At 39.3% G+C, this 24141-nt stretch overlaps 1 protein-coding gene across 1 annotated transcript; it reads right to left on the bottom strand.

The window, feature by feature from the left end:
• Positions 1–117: 117 nt before the first annotated feature.
• On the bottom strand, positions 118–23891 carry LOC117932163 (brefeldin A-inhibited guanine nucleotide-exchange protein 2-like). Its single transcript, XM_034853261.1, has 11 exons — positions 22534–23891; positions 8559–8876; positions 8009–8354; positions 7491–7913; positions 7098–7390; positions 6403–6676; positions 3812–4317; positions 3358–3679; positions 2829–3210; positions 1941–2623; positions 118–895 (listed from the first exon to the last, which is right to left on the bottom strand). The coding sequence occupies exons 1-11, from the start codon at positions 23712–23714 to the stop codon at positions 284–286; spliced, it is 5340 nt and encodes a 1779-aa protein (XP_034709152.1). The 5' UTR covers positions 23715–23891; the 3' UTR covers positions 118–283.
• Between the last annotated feature and the right edge of the window lie 250 nt (positions 23892–24141).

The following is a 24141-nucleotide window of genomic DNA, read 5'->3' as shown; positions in this document are numbered from 1 at the left end:
TGTTAGAAACTCATTTTGTAACACTCAACTAGCAATACAACATCAAAACGCCTGATAAAATCTTGGGATTCTGAATGAGCTATGCCCCCGGAATAACTACATAAGGTTCAGAAGCACTAGGCAAATCAAAACCAATGGTAACTCTTCATACGCTATCAAACTAAATTTCCAATAACAATATTATTATAAGGCAGGAGAGAGAGAGAGAAGAAAATAGAAACTGCAAGACTTGGATAGAAATATCATACATATCAAAATGGGGGCCAGGTCTTGCTAACCAATATCAACATGACCTTAGCAAAACAGGACCCACTGACGAGCGCAGCATTTCACTAAGGGCTACCTGAACCTCATTTGACCCATGTTCACAGCCTATTAAACTGGAAAGTAGTGGGAAGAACTGAACCAAGTTCCTCTCAAATGACGTGTCTCCCAAACCACAAACAGCCTGGAGAGTTGCCACAACAAGAGGTGCACGGGTAGCCAATTCCCTTCGTTTCCCAGAACCCAAAGGGATCAGCCATCCGGGCTGCACACCTAGAGATGATTCGGGTATCTGTCCTGAGCGTGCAGTTTCAACATAGAATTGTAGGACCTCATGGCAAAGGTCAACCAGGTAGGACTCCACTTCAGCCTCTTCATAACTCGGAGGTCTGTCCAGTATAAGATTCTGTAAGAGTGTGAGGCAAATCTGGTAGGACTCATTCTCAAGGCGTAATAATGGGGGATCTTGCATCTGTGTCATGGACCCTAGCTCCTGTAGCTTTGATCTTAGTACGGTATTGCTGTTTATCTTGTGAGCATGGGATGCCACATCATGCATCGCATTGAAGAGGACTATGGTATTTTTTGCTGAAAGTCGAGGCCTATACATGTTGTAGATCTCCATAACCGCCTGCCAAATTTAATTAGAGAGTTTATATTCATGTTGAGAAAATTGAAACAGTAACATAAATCGTAATGTGGTAAAATTTGAAATATATAGTATAGCTAGTAAGATATTCTCTCCTTGGATCATTACAAGTTTCTCCAAAATTCAAATAAATATTTATAAGGCTAAAAAAGACCAACTTATTATGAATGTCAGACCTTTATTCCTGTCATTCTCATTCAGGAGGCTTCTTATCACTTCACTCATTTCATCAAAAGCATCTTGCCCAGGAGTTCTATCGATATTATTCTTGTCTTTGTTTGTAAGGATCTAACTCCAGAATAAAAAATATCTTACAATGAACTTGACACCATTTGGCTTACCTCAATAAGCCAATATGTATACCTTCTAACTAGGTAATAAAGCATAAAATTAGCAAGCTCAGACATAATTGGCAAGCTAACAGAACATGCCTAGGGGTGGCAATTCATGTTGGTGGGTTGTGTTAAAGTTCAAGTAATTAACTAAATAGATTAACCCAAACACAACACGAATAATAATTAGGTTAGAAACAGAAACTCAAGTACTGTTTAATTATTTAACAGGAAACATGTCATATAACTCATTTAACTCATTTAATAATCAAGTCATATTTAATAATTAAGTCAAGTCTTTCATGAGTTTATATGATTAACCTCTCAACTTGACATGTTTATTACTCAATTGATCTATTTATTCAAAATCAAATTTTAAATGAGTAACATATGAATTAAATAGATTAGAATTATAATGAGCTAATCAACGTGATTATTAAATAGGTAAAAATTCGGGTCAAATTCATGCTACATAGGTTGATCCAAAAAACAACCTATTTATAATATAGGTTACATAGGTCAACAAGAATTTGACCCAAACACGATTATACTTAACCCAAACCCACAAAAAATGTGTTGGCTTCAAGTCATGTTGGTGAATCATATCAAACTTTTCCACCCCTAAACATGTCGTACATATTTGCTATAAATTCATCATAGGAAAAAGGACATAACATCCAAAAAAAGAAACCTACCTGAATCAGTAAAAGCTGAACAGCAGCTCGGCACTTGGCATCAGAAACAGCAGCATAAAGACGGTGTGACCTCAGACCCTCTGAATCATCATCAGTAGTACCAGACCCAGCAGACTCCCCATTACTTTGCCTACTTGAAGATTCTTCAAGATTCTGGACCATGCCATCTCCATTAACAATATAGGAGAAATCCGGAAGTGTTGCATTGGCTGCTTCTTTTAATGACAAAACCACTTCTAGCCATTTTTCATCAGAAAAGAGATCCCCAGCACTACTCATCAAACGGACAAATGCAGCAATTCCAATACCAGCAAGGCTTTGGTGAGGACGCTTGATGAAACTAACCAACAGCATCATCACTTTCCTCAAAAGTGGATTGACAGTATCATAAAATTTAACAAAAAGATCTACAACTAATTGGAGGGCCAATGTGCATGTCTCATAAAGCCATGCATCTTGATCAAGCTCACCACTGTCACCGTCAAGCTGCCCAGACATGTTCCCCCCAGAAGGATCAATAGCATGCCGAACATAGTCAAATATTGGAAAAAGGACTGATTCAAACACTCTTTCCCACAGAGGAAGAGAGAAATGATGACCATGGTTGCGTAAAGTGTCAAACAGCACTTGTAGGGCACTCTTTCTGATTTCAGGCCTTGGGTCAAAGCTCAGTTCTGACAGCCCTGCACAGAGAAAAGACAGAAAGCATCTGATTATAAAGAACAAAAAGAAAAAGGCAAATGACTGAAGATTTCATACAGCATGTGTACTCAAGTCCAAAGAACGGGTGCATTAAAAGGTATTAAGCAAGTAATCCAGTTTGAAAACTTGAGCTATACAGAAAAATGCTTTCTACCATGCAAATGCCAATTTATGCATTTTCTTTACCAGCCAACAGGGGGAACCAAAAATAGAGATGATCATCCTTGTCTGTCAACTCTCCATTGTCATGTTTCCGATCTTTTCCTGCTTGAGGTGAAGATGGAGTAATTTTCCCAGGAGCTTCCTTGTCTCTGTTCCTTGATGAGGAGCCAAGATCACCTTCTGCAAGTTTTGCCGCACAGAACCGAAGAAAAGCAATAGCATTCAGACTAATCTCTTTGTTGAATCTACTATTAGTGAATGCAATTAGGCAATTTACACAATCAGTGAATGTCGTGGTCTCAGTTTCAGTAATGTAGGGGAAGTAGTCTCGCACAATCTTCTCAATTATTTCAAAGGCCAGGAGTACGATGTTTTTATGATCATCATAAGCTGCTGTTGTGAAGACCTGAAAAAAATATTTACACATTAATAATCTGTTAATATAGCCATTCACCAAATAAAATCAATGATGAAATCAAATTGAAGAACTAAAATCACTCCCTCACTTGCATATTCTTTAATAGAAAACTACAGATTGGACAGATTTCAATACCATGAACATGCTCTTCCATCCTGATTTAACGTTATTGACACGGGATAAAACCATTTGAGAGACACATCTGATGATTAATTCTCGGATTTCAACAGCACTACTCTTACGCATAACAATGACAAAAGGCTTCATAAACTCATTCTGAAAATTATAATTTGCCAACTCTTCCCTCTCTAGGAATTTCATTGATAACTGGCGTAAAGAGTCCATTGCAAAAATGGCAATTGAAAGGTTCTCTGAACAGCCAATGGTTACAAAGAAATCTGAGAGTACATGCCAGATGCTTGACCACACAAGCCTGATACGGTTCATGTTATAGTGCCTGTGTAAAAGAAAACAAATCACTTAGAATTTTAGCAAAATTTTTAATAGCAGCTGACAAATATAAATAATAAATGAAGCACTAATATGGTGTGCTAAAACATGAACAAGACAAATTGAGAATGATTCATACGCAATCTCAACAATCTTTGTAAGGCTAAAAACTCTTGGATCAGATGCAGATCGCAATTCTTCTATAGAGACCTTGCAGAGAGCCTTAACAAAGTCAATTATTGCCTCACTATTTAATTTTTGACTTCGTGTGAATATCCGATTCATTTCAGAGCTTCCAACTTGTTCCAACATATTTAAGTTGGAGACCAAATTATTCATCTGTTCAGATGTAACCACCCCAGAAGCATTGCCACCAATACCAGCACTATCGTATGAACCCCTTCTCACAGCTGCGGCAGCATATTGAATCTTTCCAGGTCCCTTCTTTTTTAGAACTGGAAGGATGGTTGACTTGGCCTGTTTTGATTTCTCTAAATCATTCTGAGGGATTGCAAAGAAAGTAGCATCTGGGGGAGCACCCTCTCCCAAGAGATGCAAATGCTCAAACCGAGACACACATGTCAAAATATGTTCCCAGGCCTCCTGTAAGTAGTTCCCATCTTCATCTGCAATAGTAACTATTGCCTGTAGAAACAAAGTAGAATGCCAAATCACAATCACAACTTCAGATTTAAAAGAAAATGGTCATTTGCTTAAAATTCAAGAATTTATCGCTCACACCATAGTAAAACCAAATTATAAATAGCATATATGTCATCACTTGTTAAAGATCTCTTCACACAAATCATAAAGAAATAATTCTTTCTCCATTATAAATGTTGAGGGCATGGGTCTTAATACATTTATTATCTACATAAGTAACTCTCTCTACTGGCACTTTCAAGCACGCCAATTGAAGAAAACAATTACCTGGCCAGGATTTGTGTTAGCCATGTTCAGTTCCCATTCATTCGTGGACATTAATTCATTTCCTTCCACAATTTGTCATCTATCATACAAATCTATCCTATTCCCTCCCTTTTCTCAAGTTCTTAAAGTATCAGTTGGTTTTCCCTTTTTCTTCTTTTTAGCCTGGTCTCTCACTATATCAGTTGCTTCCAGCACAATATAGCATGCTATTTCAGCTGAAGTAGTGCACACTCTTTTCCTTAAGATAACAAATCTTTTCTATGAGGGAACAAATTCAAATATGATTCAATTTCCAGAAGTCCAATAAATTGATTTGCCACTACCCCATAATAATGCCTTTTCCAAAAGATGTTGCTAGAAAGCAAAAGGGAGCCTGTTAGATGTCGATAGCTGACCTAATCGTGAAGATGAATCAACAAGATGGTTATTAACCATAACATGTAGCATAATTATAGAGTTTTTATCCTATTAATCCAATGTTTATTATCACCTTTGTATCCATCTCTATCCAAACAAAGTAGTGTTTATTAACTTCAGAATATGGAACAAAGGATGTCCAGATTTTTTGTAGCAGGTCTCAATTCTGAACAGAGTAATATTCATTAAAGTGTGCCTCGACTTCAGAATAGGAAAAGAAAAAAGGATGCCAAGATTCTTATAGGTTGATATGATAGTAGTATGTTTAGTATTCATAGCAGTATGTTAAGTGGTAGTAGAAGTATGGTCAGTGGTTGCAGCAGTATGTTAAGAAATAGAAGTAGCACCAGCAGTATATTTAGTAAAAACAGCAGCAGTATGTTAAGTAGTAGCAGCACTCACTGTATGTTTAGTAGTAGTTTACTGAAAACTGCACAGGTGGTAAGGGGTTGGGAGCATGAAATAGGTTTCAGACTGCGGAGTTTAGTCATGTAAGCTTTTCAAGCATTGTGAAGTTAAAACAGAAGCAATGTTACTGAATATACAGAAATTGGCTCTAATCCACTCTTCTAAGGCATGCTCAGATGACAGGGGATTGAGGAGGGAGCGGGGAGGTTGCAGTCGGTAAGCTTGTCATAAGGTTCAGTTTGGCCATGTAAGCTTTTGGAATTTTATGGCTGGATCATAAGATTAACAGATGAAAACTAAGAGAGAAATGATATATTATATAAAAAACTGGCTCACAAAAAAAAAAACCAATATTAATAATTCCGATAGCAGTAGTAGTAATGGGGAGACCTTGATGTCTGATCTTCTGTACCAAATATATCTCAAATAAAATAATGACTATTGATGGTTTAAGCCTAGTTGGCTCAATAAACATTGTTATCCTATTACCTAATAGCTTAGGCTTTTGGGTCAAATTAGTAGCTCAACATAGTATCAGAGCATTGAGCCTCAAGGGCTGATGAGTTCAAACCTCAACCTTGTTTGCCAAAGGCAGGCTGCCCGTAAGGGTGTTAGGGCTTTATGACAAGTTCTTAATATACATTATTAGAACATTACCTAAAAGCTTAAGCTTCTAGGTCAAACTGGTAGATGAAAATTAACAAAAACTACAACAACAATATTAACATTCTACACTTTGGTATGAGAGAAGATGGTAGCGAATGTATAACTTTCTACCTCTTTTTTTTAATTTGCTCAGATTAATATAACCTTCTATTTCCATGCAACACAAGCAATTTTCATTTACTATGAAAAGAAATCAATGATAAATCAAACCTCTTAACAGAAAAACTCAAGTAGGACCGCTAACTAATTCCATTTTAGTTTATTCCCATCCTCTACAGCATTTAAGATAGAATGTAACAAGAAACTAACCTTGATGGCATCTATGTTTTTTTGTTTGATATCAGCAGGTGAGTGGAGGGAGGTAAACTTTGCTAGTGAAGTCACAAAAGCATCTCTATGAGTCTTCATGGACATTACTGCAGTAACATGGATTGCACAACGAATGCCTTCAAGACATTGGGCTATCACTATTTCGTCATCACTTTGGTCAAGCGGAACACTGAAGGCAGCCAACATGGGAGCCCAGCATACTTCAATCATGAATCTAAGGATCACTACATCTGTTGCAGCATAATAAACTGACCTACAAATTTTCCAAAGCAAGTAAACATCAAGAAGAAAATCCAAAAGGTTGCTCACACAGCCAGCATACACAACTCAACTTAGGGCATGTAAAACAAAAGATTAAGTGACCTGGCTTAATTACACCATGCTGCAAAGATAAGAGGTGACCAAAAAGTATTCTTTTGCAGTAGAGAGGGAAGGACTCATGGCCTCAGTATTACCATCATACATGGAGCAGAAAAGCAAAAAAAAAAAAATTTCTATAGCCAGTCCCTCATAAACTAGAATAAGCTGAGTTCAGTTCTAAGCTCTGCTAAAAATAGAATTTTCCACTGGTATCCTAGGGCACGAAAAGCATTTGTATTTTGTTTTTTTTTTTTTTTTTTATAAGCAGGCAAAGCATTTATAACTGAAGCACAATAATGCATTATTGATCTTACTCAGATTTGCGAGCTTTCTCTTTGAACTGTTCTTGCATGTGCCTAATAAGATCATCACTGGTCTCCATATGATTGTCTTCCCCTCGCTTACGGATCACAATATTTAGAATACTGTCCAGGCCTAAAATTCTGTTTGCATTCATAGACTGCTTCTGTTGAGGAGCCAAGTCATCTTCTTTCATTTTAATCTCATTTCTTGATATCCGTTCATACAATGATCTCATATAGTCCTCAGGTAAATCTTTTCCGTCATCTATGCCACGATTGTTTCTTATAAAATCATCAGGTGACATCTGCATATTTTAATGACCAAAAAAAATTAATAATAAACAGAAATTCAGCAAGTTATGATATTAAACATCTCATAACTTCAAATTAAATTTTTGAGTATACCTTATTCTTAACCATTGGGTTATGAGCATCGGTATTCAGCATAATAACAGAATAAGCAAGGACATAGGCTGTGTCTGCACTAGTGAAAACCTTTGGATTACATTTGCAATAGCGTTCAGCAAATTTTTCCATAATTCTATCAATCTTCTGTGCCTCACCAGGCAACCTAAAGCCCTGTAGAAAGGTTCTGATTGCCTCATCAAACTCCATATTTTGAAAATCAAAGGAATCCACATATGCATGCATCACTTTCAAGGATAACTCTTCCCTTTCCCCAAGATAATCACCAATCAAAGTCTTATTCAAATCAGATGCATTTTTAAGGAAAGCTGCTATCTCCTCTGGTGTGTTTCCCACCTTATTTGCATTAATAAGGAACTCAATTCCTTTTTTAGGCTTCCGATTGAAAAGAGCTATACCTTCCTGCCAGGAATTTTACATTAGATTCCATGAGAACTAGGTAATTGAAAGAACAGAAGATAGTACTGCTTGCACCCAAAAGGTTGCCTTGCATTTACCTGAAGTTCAAGCTTGTAAGCCCGTCGTTGCTCAATTGTTGAAACATCAGAAACTTCACCTGAAGCTTCAGAATGAGAATCAGATCCTTCAGCAGGCTCATCCCCATTCCCATTTGCCACAGGAAGACTTCCAGGTTCTGGGCTGTTCTCAACTGCTTCAATTTTCTTTGTAGAATGAGGATCAGGAATGCGCAACTGTTTGTTCATCCAGTCTCCCATTGATTTCAAGATAGCAACTAGGCATCTCATAGCTTCAAGTTTCATGGTCACTTCTTGAGGTGGTAACAGTGTAGTGGCAACGCCTGGAGGGACACCTTGAGCAGTTTTAAGAAGTCCATTGACCATTCTGGAAGTAACAATAATGAAGTGAAGGACACCAACCCATATAAAAATTTAAACCTTAGCCAACTCAACCATACTCAAAACTATTAGGATGGAAGAAAAACATTGTAACAAAGAGCTTTGCCACCAACTGAAATTTTTTACAACCAGAAGTGCTTTTGATTAATTGAATATTTATATCAACAAAAAAAAACCAAACAGGACATACCTCTCGAATATGTTTGATGAATTGACATCACAATCATAATTGATGAATATGTCTACTAAAATCTGTGAATCAACACAGAGTTTCTCTAGAAACCGAAGCACTATCATCTTCTGCTGAAAGTTTGGTTGAGCAACATTTTCCAGAACTCTTAGAACAATCATAGGAAAAAATACTCCAATTTCTGCCTTCAATCCAGCTCTAAATCTTGACACCAGACTAATGAAAATGGAGCAAGAAAGCTGGAAAACAATCATAAGAGTCGAAGCGCTGTTCTTCAACAATGATAGACACAAATACTGCTTAATGGCACCTAAGAATCTGTGTCACCACCAGCATATCCAGGAGACCATGATTAAAATTTGAGGACTCCATTAATAGAAAAATAATGCTAAACTAACAATAAGGAGCACATTTAAAGAGCAAGAACTTTCAAGAAATATAGCATTAAATAAAATATAGAAGTCATATCGAAATGCATGCTATTGTTCACTATAGGCACATGAAATGATAAGATGGACATACTCAAAAAAGAAACGTCACGAACCAATCTATTGCTGACCAACTAAAACAAATTTTAGTAAAAACAAATTTGTACAATTTTCGGTCCCTGGTACTACTGGTGATTGAAAACTTATTTTGAGTTGAGCTATCAATTTTCTTTTTTTTTTCTTTTTTTTTTTTTTGATAAATAAGAGAGTGTATTAATTAGCGTTAATAGCATACAAAAGTACATAGGTTGTATACAATGAGCACCAAAATGCTAAACAGAAAAGAGGGGAAACAAAAAATGCTCCCTCCCTCAACAATGACCCAACCAATCTATGAAAAATAGATTCTACCAGGCATCAATCAACTAGGGAAAGACAGGGAACCTACATCTTCACAAAAAATAAAGCAAAACCAGGCATGGCAAGTTAAAGGAATAGCAAAGAATAATAAGATTATAACAGCATGCAACTCCGCATGACTGAGGATATTAACATCTATCAGAGTTATAAAAAAACAAAACCATTCTCTCAATATTACACAACAAAAATTCAACCCTTTTTTCAGCAGAAAAAAAAAAACTCCAAATTTACTTTTTAGTCTCAATTAAAACTTTAAAAAGAGATATTTTAATTTTTTTTTAATAGAATACCAAAAATCAAAAGGCAAATCTACTTTTTCCAAAATAAATCTCACTTGAATCAACAATAATTTTTTTCTTCTATTTTCGTTTTTTTTTTTGGACAGGAAAATGAAATATACTAGGAAGCACCTAACAAAAAGGGAGCACACTCTACGTACACAGGTGGTATACGACAGGCAAATGAATAGAAAAGAAAACTAAACTAAACAAGCCAGCCACCATTAAAACCCACTGATCAACAATTAAGGCCCTGTAAAAATGTCCAACAATGTACAATTCTCCATTTCTACTGAGGCATGAGATCATTCCAATAGGAATTTAATGCAGATCTACTTCAATCTCAAATCATGCAGCTCTTCCGCATTGAAAATCCATCAATTACATTATCTCCACGATCATCAATAGAATCATAAGGTGGCCATGCACCAAACCTCCTCTCAACTCTTGTCCAAAACCCCAAGCTTCTGCCCAATAGATCTTCCACAGAAAATGGAAAAGTCCACTACATCTTAGAAATTGCTTATGATAAATTCCCCAACTTTCTGGTTTTATTACAATGGATTAAAATGTCATTAGGTGATTCTTTTTCTTTTTTTTTTTTTTTTTGATAAATATATGTGATTGGCTGATTCTTCACTTACCATACAAAGGCTATATCTATTAACCATCATTCATCCTCTCCTTATGAGAGTATCTATAGTTCGAATCTTCCCCTATATTGCTTCAAGCAAGTCCTCATATGGCCATGAGAACCCCGCATTTCTTTGGCAAGGAAGAGGTCATTATTCTCAGCATGTAGGAATTGTAATACGATTTTTCACTTGCAATCATCCATTCTTATCTTTTTTTCCACTGTATGTTGTCCATCCCTGCTTCTTGTATCGGCTCTTTCTTGGGAGCCAAGGTGGGCTTTCCAAGTCTAGGTTGTGTCTCTTGAGTCTTTTAGAGGGTCGGCCCAATGTTTTTGGGACCATGGTTAAGAAATCCCTAGAAAGGTTTCTGAGATCTCCTGCTAGTGGGGCTTCTAATAACTCTTTGGTGTACTTTTCGTCAATCCCTTCCTAAAGGTGACATGTTTAGGTCGAACAAAGTGGGTTTCGGGAGTTGATGAAGCACTCGTGGCAGAAGAATTAGGTTTCAAAGGTTGGTTTTCAACACCAGCCCCCCTTTTCTCCTCCTTTTTCTCCTACTGGGTCGCACAATCTCAACATCGTACTAGCATGTTAGTTAAAGCTAAGGCCTTTGGCTTTTGGTTTTTGGTCGTGAAGAATGATACTCCAAGATGGAAGGATGTTGGATCTTACGAGCACTGTTGCAAAGGGGTCCTTTGGGTAAGGAATTGGTGGTCAAGGCTGAGGCAATGGAGGCCTCTAAAGCCATGGAGGCTTGTTGCATTTCGGTGGGGAAGGAGCTTAGCTTTGTTAGCCTTCCCAATAAGTTTGCCAATCTCAACAGCTTTTTGGAGTTGCCAGTGGCAAGTTTTGAAAAGGAAATTAGTACCCTTCTAAGAAAGATGGAGTCAAGAAAAGATTGTAGGGTTAAGGTCACAGGGGGAAAGAGGAAAATATTCTCGTCTACTCATTTGGACTGGGAAATCCGAAAACTAGAATGCTCGGTTAATTACAAGTGCTCTCCTCTCTCAATCAAGGGAAGGGGGAGGAGCAGTGGGTTTCCAGCTCTTTCAATATGAGGTCACTTCTCTGCTCCTAGCTTGGTTGAGGGGTTTTCATTGCAAAAGGGCTCAAGGGTGTTTTCTATTCCTACCTAGGCTTTAGATGTTTCTTTTGGTATTGGTTTTGGTTGTTCTACGGTCTTTCCTGCCAGGGATAATTCAGTTTTCTAGAGTGTAGTGGTTTAGTTGTTGGTAGGGTGGTTTGGTTGTTGGTAGCATGGATGAAAATTTCAGAAAAAATCGACAAAATTTCGTAAAATTTCGTGTTTTGGCGACCAATGATACAAAAAATCAGCATGAAGAAATATAGGAAAAAATCGGCAAAAATCACTGAAATATCAGCTGTGTCCAATTAATCGGCGAAATTCTCAAAAAATCGCCAACGACTACAAAAAAATCACCAAATTTTCGCCGATTTTTTCGAAAAAATCGACCGTCAAAATTCAAGCAATCAAAATTCAAATTTTGAATTGCAGGGCACATGACTCAAACCCTCACCCAGCTGCCCAAACAAGACTTTAGAGACCCCCACTCACCATTGGACTACCTTGCCATTTATGACACGATGTGCACTAGAATTAACATATGCAAATACCGTGATAAAAACAAAATATTTTAATAAACAAATTAATTTTAATTATTTTATTTTTAAATTTAATTCAATTGAACACTAAAAATATAAAAATTATGGTGATAATTGTCTTAACTTGTTTTTTTATGTCACTTATATATTAATTAAATATAAGATATATAAATATCAAAAAAAATTATACATATATTATCATTTATTTTATATCATTTAATACAAAATTGAATTAAATAGATCATAATTTTAATATTAAATATATTTTAAAATTAGACATATTATAATTAAATATCACAATATTATTATGGAATAATATTTGATGTAATTTAATAATAACTGTACTTTTATAAAATTCATATTTTTTATCGACGCATACGATATTATTATCAAATATGATAAAGTATATCATACATATATCAAATTTTTTAACAAAACAACTTTAAAATGTCTATTATACTTCCAATTACATTGTTATGATATTTTTCTTACATTTTCATGAGTTTTGATCAATTTTTGGTTTACCAAAATTTTTTTCCAAAATATCTATTGATATATCTCCGATATATCCGTAAAATCAAAGTATCAATATATCCGTGATTACCGATATTTTCATCAAAGGTTGGTAGGGTGGTTTGTTTTCGTTTTTCCCTTGCTTCCCTTTTCTCCCTAGCTAGCCTTTTGGCCTTTTTTGTATACTTCATGTGTACTTTGTTGCACCATTTTGTCAACATTTTTTAATATATTCTATCATTTACCTATAAAAAAAAAAAAAAAATCCCTACTTCTTGTACCTTCACAAATTGATTTTTTTTTCCTGATAAACAATAACAGCATGTATTAAGAAGCACCAAAAAGAGGTGTATAAAGGCTATAAACACAAAACATCACAACACATGCACCAAACAAATACAAGGTTAGCCTATAAAAACAAGCCAAGTTATCCACAAGGAAGAGCATCTGAGAAATCCAAATAGAGGGGTTCTTTATTTCTAATGGAGCATGAGGCCACTCTAATAATAATTTAATTAAGAACTTCTTCATTCTTTGATCTACGAGCTCTTCCTCATTGGAAGTCCTTCAATTACATTATTTCCAAATATACCAAAATAAGCAAATTGTTTTTAAAAATAGTTTTCTACTCTTAAAAACATAAAAATTTTATCTAGATTCAAAAACACATTTAGTAATTTCTTGATAGGAAACATATTTTTGAGAACTTATTTTGAAACAAGCAGTCGTTTTTAGAACATATTTTAATTGTTTTCAATTGTTTTGCTTTTCTTTTTTTTATAAATTGTTTTCAATTGTTTTCACTTGTTTTCGTTTGTTTTCTAGTGGACTGTTTTAAAATATGATTGTACAAATATGGAAAATGATTGAAAATAAAATACCACGAATAAAAGTTATTTTTAAGAATATTTGGAAATACAAAAAACAGGTTGAGAACATTCAAAGTTCCCAAACAAATTTCTGATCTAGAAAACATCAAAGAACTGTTTTTGAAAACATTCCCAATCAGGCCACAGTATCTTCTATCATTCTCTAATATAACTAAGAACAAGTAACGACCAGCTTCCTTTTGATGCATTTCAATCTTGAACCATCTGTCATAGTCCTTCATTTCTCCCTTAATCAGCTTTTCCCCCTCCACTTACACTAGAGAACAAGGGTCTCCCAAAGCCATCCTAATACCCCTCTATTCATCTTCATCCATCTCTGATAGCCTTCACCTCTTTCCACCATCAGCACCCCTACTTGCCCCTTTACCCATCTGGAACGAAGCTCAAAGGACTTAGAATTGGTAATGATCACCATCATGCTCTCCATACTCTCTCTAATGCAAATTTAAGATCCTACACTGTCTTATCCAGAAATGTGGTATATTTTGTTTGTTTCCCTTTCAACAACCTGATCTTTCACCTGCTATGTTTCTTTTATTGCTCTCAAGAGCTTTCATTTTCTATCAAAATCAAAACAAAAATAAAGGAAAAAACTCCTTAGAGACCTAAAGGGTCCCATTTTTGCCAATGCACAACCTTCATATTACCATCAATGTATTGAAGATGATCCACAAAAACCTACCCATCAAAAGCTTATAGATTCAATACCTTTCATAATATATCATGTATTTACATAAGTGACACATTTAGAAAACCCCTAGGTAGAATAATCCTTGCCTCCTACACTTTTATGGGTAAACTTGAACAGTTTGCTTCAACATGAGAGCAAGGGGTGAAGCTGGTGGTTCAAGGGGGGGAAGAAGTTGCTTCGTGGTGGAGGCCAAATCTTTCGAAATCTTGATTGAAGAGTTGGGAGGCAAGCTGAGAGGTTGCATTTGGGAGAGAACCAAAGGGGTCTCCTCATGGATTAGATTCGGGGAGGCTAGCTTAAGATGTTTACTAGATGGAGTGGAAGTTTGCTGTAAAGAGGTTAACAATAGTGCTTGGGCTACTGGCTGGGAGGAGGGGAATAGAAAGTATAGGTTGGAGCGTCGTTCGAATGGGGCAGGTAGGTTCATCATCTGCTTAGTTCGCGACATTGACTCAAAAAAGTATAGCATTATTGTCCCAGAGGGAAAGGGTCAGTCTTTTGGTTGGAATTCCTTGGCTGAGAGGCTGAGAGATCTTGGTGTGATCCCCTTAGGTGGCTTGCAGGGTCCTAAAGGGTCAGAGGACTTGTTGAGGACGAAAGGGGGCTCGAAGGTCCAGTGGAGGGAGAAAGGGGTGGAGCTGAAAACCTATGCTGATGCTGTAAGGAAAAGCCCGGGAAGGGTAGGCCAATCAGTTTGGATAGAGGTGGGGGAAGGAGAAGTGCGTGGAAGAATAGAACAAATGAGTCAGTGTCTGGTAGGCTAGTGGGGACCTAGTTCAGCTCCTTGCCCTGAGATGGAGTACGTTAGAAGTTGGGCTCCGAAGCATTGGGCTTTGAAGGGGAATCTGAGGGTGGCCACGTTAGGTAGAGGATTATTGCTATTTGACTTCGAGTTACCAGACGAGGCTGAGCGTGTTTTAGCCAGAGGACTGAGAATCTTCAAGGAGAATGTTTTAGTCTTGGAGAGATGGAACCCTGAGGTGGGGTGTCTTCGCAAGGAGCCCATGGCAAAAGAAGTTTGGGTAAGGGTGATTGGACTCCCCATTCATTTAAGAAGCTCGGAGGTGTTTAAAAGAATTGGAGATGAATGTGGAGGTTGTTTCATAGCTGCGGATAAATCATCTTTGCATGAGATGCAATGGGCTCGGTTACTGGTGAGGTGAGTGGACAGGGAGATGCCCAGCACTGCCCATATTGTTGTGGGGTCGAGTTGTTATTCCCTTCAACTTTGGTGGGAGTCTTCCCCCTGGTTCACGCAGGTGGTGCCGGCGGGATGTTTCAGCGGGGAAGGTAGCTCAAGGGAAGGAGAAGAGGCTGGTGGAACTGTTCGTGATCTCAGTCGTGGAAGTCAAAGGGAGAAGGTGGAGCAGTTGAGGTTGCAGCAGGGAGAGAGTGTCGTGTCAGCCTGTGGAGGCGTTTCTACCCCCTGTCCCGTTGTGTTCTATGAGGCAGGGGATGCAGTGGAGGGTAGAGTAGGGTCAGCTGATGGACGGGTTAGAGAGGGAGACGGGATCTTTTTGAATAAGCTGGAAAGTCCAGCTCTTGGGCCAAGTATCGGGCCAAAAGGGCCAGCCCATGAGGTGTCTCTGGGCCTTTCTCATTTAAGTGGGATAAGGCAGAGGGGCCTTTTAAAGAAACCCAGGAGGAATTGGGTTGTGTCTTAAGGCCCAATGTCACTTACGGGGAGAAAGGAAAGGGTTTTGGGCCTATAGGGCCTATTGCAGCGGAAGGAGGAGATTTAAATGGGGAAGGAATCTCGAGTCCTCGAGCTAGGGCACAATCGCCAGGCGTGGAGAAAGGCTCAGGAGATGCTGACTTTCTTGTCCGTGGGGAAGCACCTTCGGCCTCTCGTCCTTCAGCTCAGATATTTAGCTCGGAGAGTCAAGCTTTTATAGTGGAGGACCCTATCGTCGACAATTTGAGAGCTGCGTCGCCGTCGGAAGCCTTTGCGGTGCCGAAAAATGGGTCGTTGACTAATGAAGCGCTACGTGATGAAGCTTCTAGGTATGTCGGATTAACTTCGCCTTCTGTGGGGGGTCGGGAAATTTCTCCTTCTTCTCTTTTTTCTGGGATCGATCGGCCGGGACGCATGAGGGGGTCTCGTCGGGCTTGATTTCTGAGATTGAGGGAGAGGAGCAACTCCCTCTCAGCATTATTCTGGCAGATGGCAACAATGGGGGGATGAGCCCTGAGGGGGAGAGATCCTCGGGTGGTGAAGGAAGGGGGGATGAGTTCGAGATATTATTACAAGACTTGGAAGGAAGAGGATGTCGATGGGATGATAGTTGCCTGGCGAGATTTAGCAAGTTCCTGGGCTTTTCGACGGAAGGATTTGAAGGAGAAATTCTGAACTTGCTTCTAAGGAACAAGAGAAGAAGGGAGCAGAATATTAAGAAAGACATTTTGGGGTCCACTAAGTTTGATCGTGAATTGAAGAAATTAGAGTGGTCCATCAATTACAAAGGGGCGAGGAAGGAGAAATCTCTGGTTAGAGATGGAGGGGACAGAATCTCGAACCTTAGATGAAGATAAAGATCATATCTTGGAATATAAGAGGGGCCAATGATAGGGATAAAAGGAAAGTTATTAAGGCTTTGATCAGGTCGCAAAGAGCGGATTTAGTGTGTCTACAGGAGACCAAAATTCAAGATATATCCAGAGGGATTGTTCACAGTCTTAGAGTGGGAAGATTCTTAGGTTGGGGTGCTATGAGTGCAAAGGGGGCAGCCGGTGGGGTAGTAGTGTTTTGGGATAACAGGGTTCTGGAGTTGATGGGCATGGAGGTGGGTCTTTTCTCAGTTTCCTGTCGCTTTAAAAATTGTGAAGATGGCTTCTTATGGACCTTCACGGGAGTATATGGACCCACTATGAAACGGCATAGAGAGTTGTTTTGGGAAGAGCTAGGAGCCATTCGAGGGATGTGGTCTGACCCTTGGTGTATTGGCAAGGACTTTAACGTGGTCAGATTTCCTAGTAAGCGCAGTAGAGAAGGAAGACTGACTGGTTCTATGAGAAGATTTTCGGAGGTGATTGAGGAGTTGGCTTTAAAAGATTTGCCTCTCCATAGGGGGCTATTCACGTGGAGTGGAGGGCTGAATGGTCTTTCAAGGTCCAGACTAGACCGTTTTCTGATTTCGGAGGATTGGGAGAATCATTTCAGTGGAGCGATTCAGTGTTCTCTCCCAAGACCGGTTTCCGATCACTTCCCAATCCTGTTAGATGGGGGTGGGACGAGGAGAGGTCCAATCCCATTTCAGTTCAAGAATATGTGATTGAAGGAGGAGGGGTTTAAGGAGCTGTTAAAGGGCTGGTGGCAAGGATTTAATTATAGTGGGTCCTATAGTTTCATCTTGACAGAAAAATTAAAGGCCCTGAAAATTAAGCTGAAGGAATGGAACTCGGAAGTCTTTGGCAAAGTGGGGGTGAATAAAGGGTTGGCTCTGGATAAAGTATCCTACTGGGATAATCAGGAGCAAATTAGAGCTTTAAATGAGCAGGAGCTAGAGGCAAGAAAGGAGGCTAGGGAGGAATTTAAGAAATGGGCTCTAATGGAGGAGACTTCATGGAGACAAAAATCGAGAGAAATTTGGCTGAAGGAAGGCGATAAGAACACGGGATTTTTCCACAAGATGGCAAATTCGAACTGAAGGAGGAACTGTTTGAAAAAAATTAAAGTCAATGGCACCTGGCTTTCAGATGATCATGACATTCAAAGGGGAGTGGTGAGGGCCTTTAAGGACCTTTTATCAGATCCTGGAGGATGGCGTCCTTGCTGCAACAATATTGAGTTTGACAGCATTGGGGATGAAGAGGCAGCCAGGTTGGAGGAGAGTTTTTCTGGGGATGAGGTGTTCTTGGCCCTATCAGATCTAAATGGGGACAAGGCCCCTGGTCCGGACGTGTTCTCCCTTGCATTTTGGCAATTCTGTTGGGATTTTGTCAAAGATGAGGTCTTGGGTTTCTTCAAGGATTTTTATGAGAGGGGAAAATTCGTAAGAAGCCTGAACACCACCTTCTTAGTTTTAATCCCAAAGAAGTGTGGGGCTGAAGACTTGAGTGATTTCAGACCCATCAGTTTGGTGGGGGGTCTCTACAAGCTGCTTGCTAAGGTCTTAGCCTTGAAAAAGGTAGTGGGAAAAGTGGTGTCCTCAACCCAAAATGCCTTTGTTGAAGGTAGGCAAATTCTTGATGCTGCATTAGTTGCTAATGAGGTCATAGACTCCGTGCTGAAAAGAAAGGAAAGTGGGGCCTTGTGTAAATTGGACTTAGAGAAGGCCTATGATCGGATTAATTGGGATTTTCTGCTATCAGTGATGCAAAGAATGGGTTTTGGGGAGAAATGAATTGGGTGGATTAGATGGTGCATATCCACTGCCTCGTTTTCGGTTTTGGTCAATGGTTCTCCTACCGGTTTTTTCCGTAGCTCCAGGGGGTTAAGGCAAGGAGACCCACTCTCTCCTTACCTTTTCGTCTTAGGAATGGAGGCCTTAAGTAGTCTCATTAACAGAGCAGTGAGAGGGGGCTTTCTTTCAGGCTGCAGGATAGGGGGGAGGGAAGGTGTCGGGATCCAAGTTACGCACCTGTTGTTTGTTGATGATACTTTGGTCTTCTGTGATGACTCTCAAGAGCAATTGGTTTTTCTAAGTTGGTTATTAATGTGGTTTGAAGCCACTTCCGGATTGCGCATTAATTTGAACAAAAGTGAGATTTTGCCGTTGGTAGAGTGGAGAATGTTGAGTTACTGGCAGCTGAGCTTGGCTGCAAAGTGGGATCTCTCCCTTCCACCTATTTGGGGCTCCCTTTGGGAGCTTCACATAAGTCTGTGAAGGTTTGGGACGGAGTGGAAGAGCGGATGAGGAAGAAACTTGCCTTGTGGAAGAGGCAATTCATTTCTAAGGGAGGAAGAATCACTCTCATCCGGAGTACTTTGGCGAGCATGCCAACTTATCTTATGTCATTATTGCGCATGCCAAGAGTGGTTAAATTAAGACTTAAGAAAATTCAAAGGGACTTTCTTTGGGGAGGGGGAGCATTGGAGAAGAGGCCCCATCTTGTTAAGTGGGCTGTTGTCTGTACTCACAAAAAGATGGGTGGATTGGGGATTAGAAATCTCTCCATTCTTAATAGAGCCCTCTTGTGCAAATGGAGTTGGCGTTATGCGGTTGAAAGAGACTCATATTGGAAGCTTATTATTAGTACGAAGTATGGGGTTGAAAGAGGAGGGTGGAGCACTTGCGGGGCTAGGGAGGGCCATGGGGTTGGGCTTTGGAAGGAAATCAACAAGGAAGGTTTGCTACTGCTCAATACTGTATCTTTTTCGATGGGAGATGGTAAAAGGGTAAGGTTTTGGAAAGACATTTGGTGCAGGAACACCCCCCTTTGTGAGGCTTTTCCCTCCTTGTTTGATTTAGCGGGTTCTAAAGATGCGTGGGTTGCAGACTATTGGGACCCAATGGGGGAAGTGGGAGGGTAGACTCCACTTTTCCTTAGACCTTTCAACGATTGGGAGGTGGAGGAGGTGGAGAGACTCCTATCGTCCATTCGAGGGAAGAGGTTGGATGCTGATGGGGAGGATAGGATGCTGTGGAGAGGGACGAAAAATGAGATTTTCACTATAAAATCTCTCTACAAGTCTCTTGATCATAGCTGTGCAGTCTCGTTTCCGGGTAATATTATTTGGAGTCCGTATGTTCCTTCAAAAGTGAGTTTTTTTGCTTGAGAAGCTTCTTGGGAGAAGGTCCTTACTCAAGATCAGCTTAAGAGGAGGGGCTGGATTCTAGCCAATAGATGTTGCTTGTGTTGCGTTGAAGAGGAAACGATAAATCATATCCTTGTTCATTGTTCTAAGACGAAGATTTTGTGGGATCTTATGTTTTCTCTTTTTGGGGTCAATTGGGTGTTGCCGTTTTCGGTGAGAGACACTCTATTAAGTTGGTATGTTTCTTTTAAGGACAAGAATCATAGAAAGGTTTGGCGGGCAGCTCCTCTCTGTTTATTTTGGACAATTTTGAAGGAAAGAAATAGGATAGTCTTCCATAACGAGGCTTTGTCGACTCAAAGATTGAAAAACTCATTTGTTTGTAATCTCTTATCCTAGGCTAATTCTTTTATAGTTGTAGGCCCTTTATCTTTGTTTAACTTTGTGGATTGGTTGGGTTCTTGTTGAGGGCCGATGAGTGCTTGTGTTTTTGTTGCTTGTTTTAGGTGTCTCTTGTATACTCCCTGTATGCTCTGGGTTGCCTTTCAAGCTCCCTTTCTCTAATATATCTTTGTGCTTTTGCCTATCAAAAAAAATATATATATCATGTATTTACATGCCCTATAGAATAGGCATTTTTATAGCTAAAAGCAATCATATCAAAAGCGCCTACCAAAGGGTGCGCAAAAGTATACACGGTGTATACAAGGCGCCTAAGGCCAAAAAAGAAGAAGGATACACAAAAAAACAACTCCTTACAACTGAATCAAACAATAAAAGAGGTTGATTACAATAGTAGATTTGCAAGACTTTAAGATAAGATTCAACAAACCAAGACTTCTCCATGTCTGTGAACATATCTAAAGGATTCATTTTTCCACCTTAATAGCTTCTCTACAACATGAAGATTAAAACAAATCAATGAACATTTTCCACATATGACATCTAAAAACAGCAATAAACCTAACATAACCAAGATCCGCCAAAAGACCTCATTTCTAACTAACAAACTACCGATCATTCCAGTAAACCAACAGGCATCAGTCTCCCTTAATATTCCTCAAAGACAAACAAATCTTTTCCATACAAAACCTTGTTGCAAGTTTCTTTGTGAAAATTCTACTTCTATCAACCCAAATGCATAATTACCAGCACCTCCTGAAAAATAGAATACCATCTTATTTTCTTTGGGTGGAGTGTAGAACATCAGTTTAAGGAAGGGAACTATCTACTTAATTTCTGCTAAAAAAATGCACTCTTCCAAATAGCATAGGCTAAAAGGCAATTATCAAAGATTTCAGGAGGTTGTAACCTGGCTCACTTGACTTCTAGCACAAAGTGCAAAGGGAAAGGCACTTCTAGCACAAAATTCAGAGGGAAAGGCATTAGTAAATTCTCATTTCTCTAGAGCATTTCATTAAAAGTTCACTTCCTATGGAAACTCTGATTAAACCAAATGTTATCCCTGTATATGAACCTTGGATTTCATAAACAAATTCAAGGGAAAAAGAAAGTTCATGCCAGGAACTTTGATTACAAAATAGCAAGTTTCCCAAAGAATCAGAACAACACAGAGAAAGAGAAATTCAAGACTGCACACAGAACCTTCAAACTTTGTAGCATAAGGATTTATGCTAAGTGCAAAGACAAATATTAACTAATCTCTAGGATAAAGATCTAACTGAGAAGTCAAAGACAAATGTTAACTATTCTTAGTTGACCAAAAGGCAGCTCTGTTCATGCAGCCTCTCATTCACAGTGAGATAATTCAATAATCATAAAGTTGGATTCATTAGTGCATATCTACTCTAAAGAGAAACAAGCTAACTGCTAAATGGAGCCATAATGCACCAAGGATATTTCTAGATCAAAACAGCACACTGTTATCTGTCACCATTGCATCTAACTCCACCTAGCAACTTTGGCTACTTTTTACATGAACAAGGTCAATAAATTTATCCTTACATTTCACTACCTGCCCACCATTTACCTTTACCTCCTCAGAGCCAAATTGTTGATTGCTCTCAGCAACTTTTTGCTCCCCTTGAACCCAATCTCCCCACTCCCATGATAACATGCTAACCAAAAGAAATAACTTCAGAACAAACTGATATATGCCCAAGAACCCAGAAATGAGAGTATGCTAGTACATTGACAGACGACGGGATTATCTTTTTCTTTCTTTCTTTCTTTCTTTCTTTCTTTTTTTTTGATAAGCACGTGATATATATATAAACAAACAAAAAGGATTTACAAAAAGAGACACAATGAAAGCACACCAAAGTACATAGGAAGTATGCAAAGGATACTAATCAAATAAGGTTGACAAACAACAGGTCAAATCTTCAAATCTTAAGATTCCCATTTAATTCCTAAAATGGCTGATGTTAAATAACGCAAACAAAACATTGAGGACTTTTGATTATGCCAAGATTTTCCCATATGTAATCTCTACATTTATTTCATCCAGAGGATGAATTAGATCAACAATAATACATATATAATTACATACTCATAAAAAATATTGATGTGCAGGCTATAAGTTGAGCGAGAATACATATACAATTATGTACTCCTAGAAAAAGTATTGAAGCATAGGCTGCTGCTTCTCAATGGTTTAAAGGACCACACTCATCACAAATTTAACAATAAACTATTGAGTATTGTCAAACAGAGGAAATTCACGCACAACTAGAGAATTGAAGGCTAAATAAAAACCCTAAAATGCAATCTATAAGCATAAAGGGCAAAAGCCACGGAAATTTTCAAAGGATAGAGCCATAGTTAAGACCAACAAACCTTTCACTGGTCCTAAAGATAGCACCAGCATTCTCCAACAAAATCTTTAATAACTCCAAAGCCACTATCTTCCCTCGCATCAATTGAGGATCTGCCAAGGCCTCCTTGGGAGGCGTCTTCATGGAAAGCTTACATAGCGCCCTAAACACCAAAAAAGCATCCCTCCGCAACTTATTTCCAATCTGAACTTCCAATTCATCATCTCTCTCCCCCTGAATGTCTGCCAACTCACCTTTCCTCCCTTCCAATGCTGTCTTATACATACTGATCTCCCAGTACTTAGCATCCAACATATCCTTATCTGTTGAATCCAACAAATCAGCGGGATTCGTCGTCTCTACTGTCGTAGTCTCGAACGCCCCATCATGGGCGCCCATTGCCCCCTTCCCTGGTGTCGCTGGATTCAAAACCACGTCAATGTCCTGCATAATCTTGGTGATAAATCCCTGTACAAACTGAGTCATGGAGCTGTCCGCATCCGATTTTTCTATTGGTTCCATCAGCTCCGCCACTACGATTGGTTGAATCGGAACAGTGGACGAATCCGCCTCCATTCTCCTGAACACAATCACCAGCATTTGAATCAACGATGCCTTGGCCGTAGTTTGATTGACAACGTTCTTGCTCCCCAAGTAAATATCATAACAAGTCCTCACAATCTGCAACAAGCAATCTCCATGAATTCTCAGCGACATGGACGTAACCGCCGATAACAGAGTCTTCAACACCGAAAGCTCAACTCCATCGTCGCCCAAATCGTGACATTTACACACTGATTCAATCAATTTCGCAAGGAGATTTGATTCGGGGCCGCCGGAAGGGTCGGCCTCGCCACGTACGTAGCCGTGCACGATCAACTTCTGAAAGCAGTCGAGGGCCGGATCGGCGATCTTGAGGACACCAGAGGAGGCAGCGGCAATGAGCGGATTGAGAATGGATTCGGACTCGGCGAGTGAGTACTGAAACGGGCCGCTATGAAGCGGTCCGGGAACGGAGGCTTCGGCATCATCGGAGTCACCGTCGGCGGTGAGGGACTTCTCATGAGTAGTGATTCGTTCGAGAACGAATTTACACTCATTGACGAGCTTCGAGTGCTTGCGCCAGGAGCCGTTCTTGATGATCTTCTCTAGGGCTGGAGAAATGACTTGTCCTAAGCGGGAATCGGCTTCCGAAGAAGCCATTCCCGAGATTAACTAGCTAGGGTTTCAGATCCGAAATCGAAATTAATGAGAATTTGATTTCCTGAGCTCACCTGCCTCGTCAATGCCGTATCTAACCAGCGAAACGACGTCGTTGCAGTGTTCCCAACCCGCGGAGCTGTAGTGGAGAAACTCAGAGAACAGAGTGGAGACGACAAAATGGGCTGTAGATTTAGATCTTGTAAAAGTCCAAGTTTACTCTGTATAGTGAAATGACCAAAAGGCCCTCATCCATTGGCGCAATGGCAAAGTCTAGAGTTATGTTGATTTCAGGGCTGTTCCATGCTGCCTACTGACAGTGACAATGACTTTAAAGGTAGATGGCAGAATAGTAAGAAATTGTAAATGATAGTGCTATTTCAGGTATTTAGAGTTCCATTTTTTTATAATGCCCCCACAGCTATTAAAC

Source organism: Vitis riparia, chromosome 15, assembly GCF_004353265.1.
Source record: "Vitis riparia cultivar Riparia Gloire de Montpellier isolate 1030 chromosome 15, EGFV_Vit.rip_1.0, whole genome shotgun sequence".
Classification (NCBI taxonomy): domain Eukaryota; kingdom Viridiplantae; phylum Streptophyta; class Magnoliopsida; order Vitales; family Vitaceae; genus Vitis; species Vitis riparia.
Note: the sequence above shows the minus strand (reverse complement) of the source record. Positions and strands in the feature narration are given on the sequence as shown.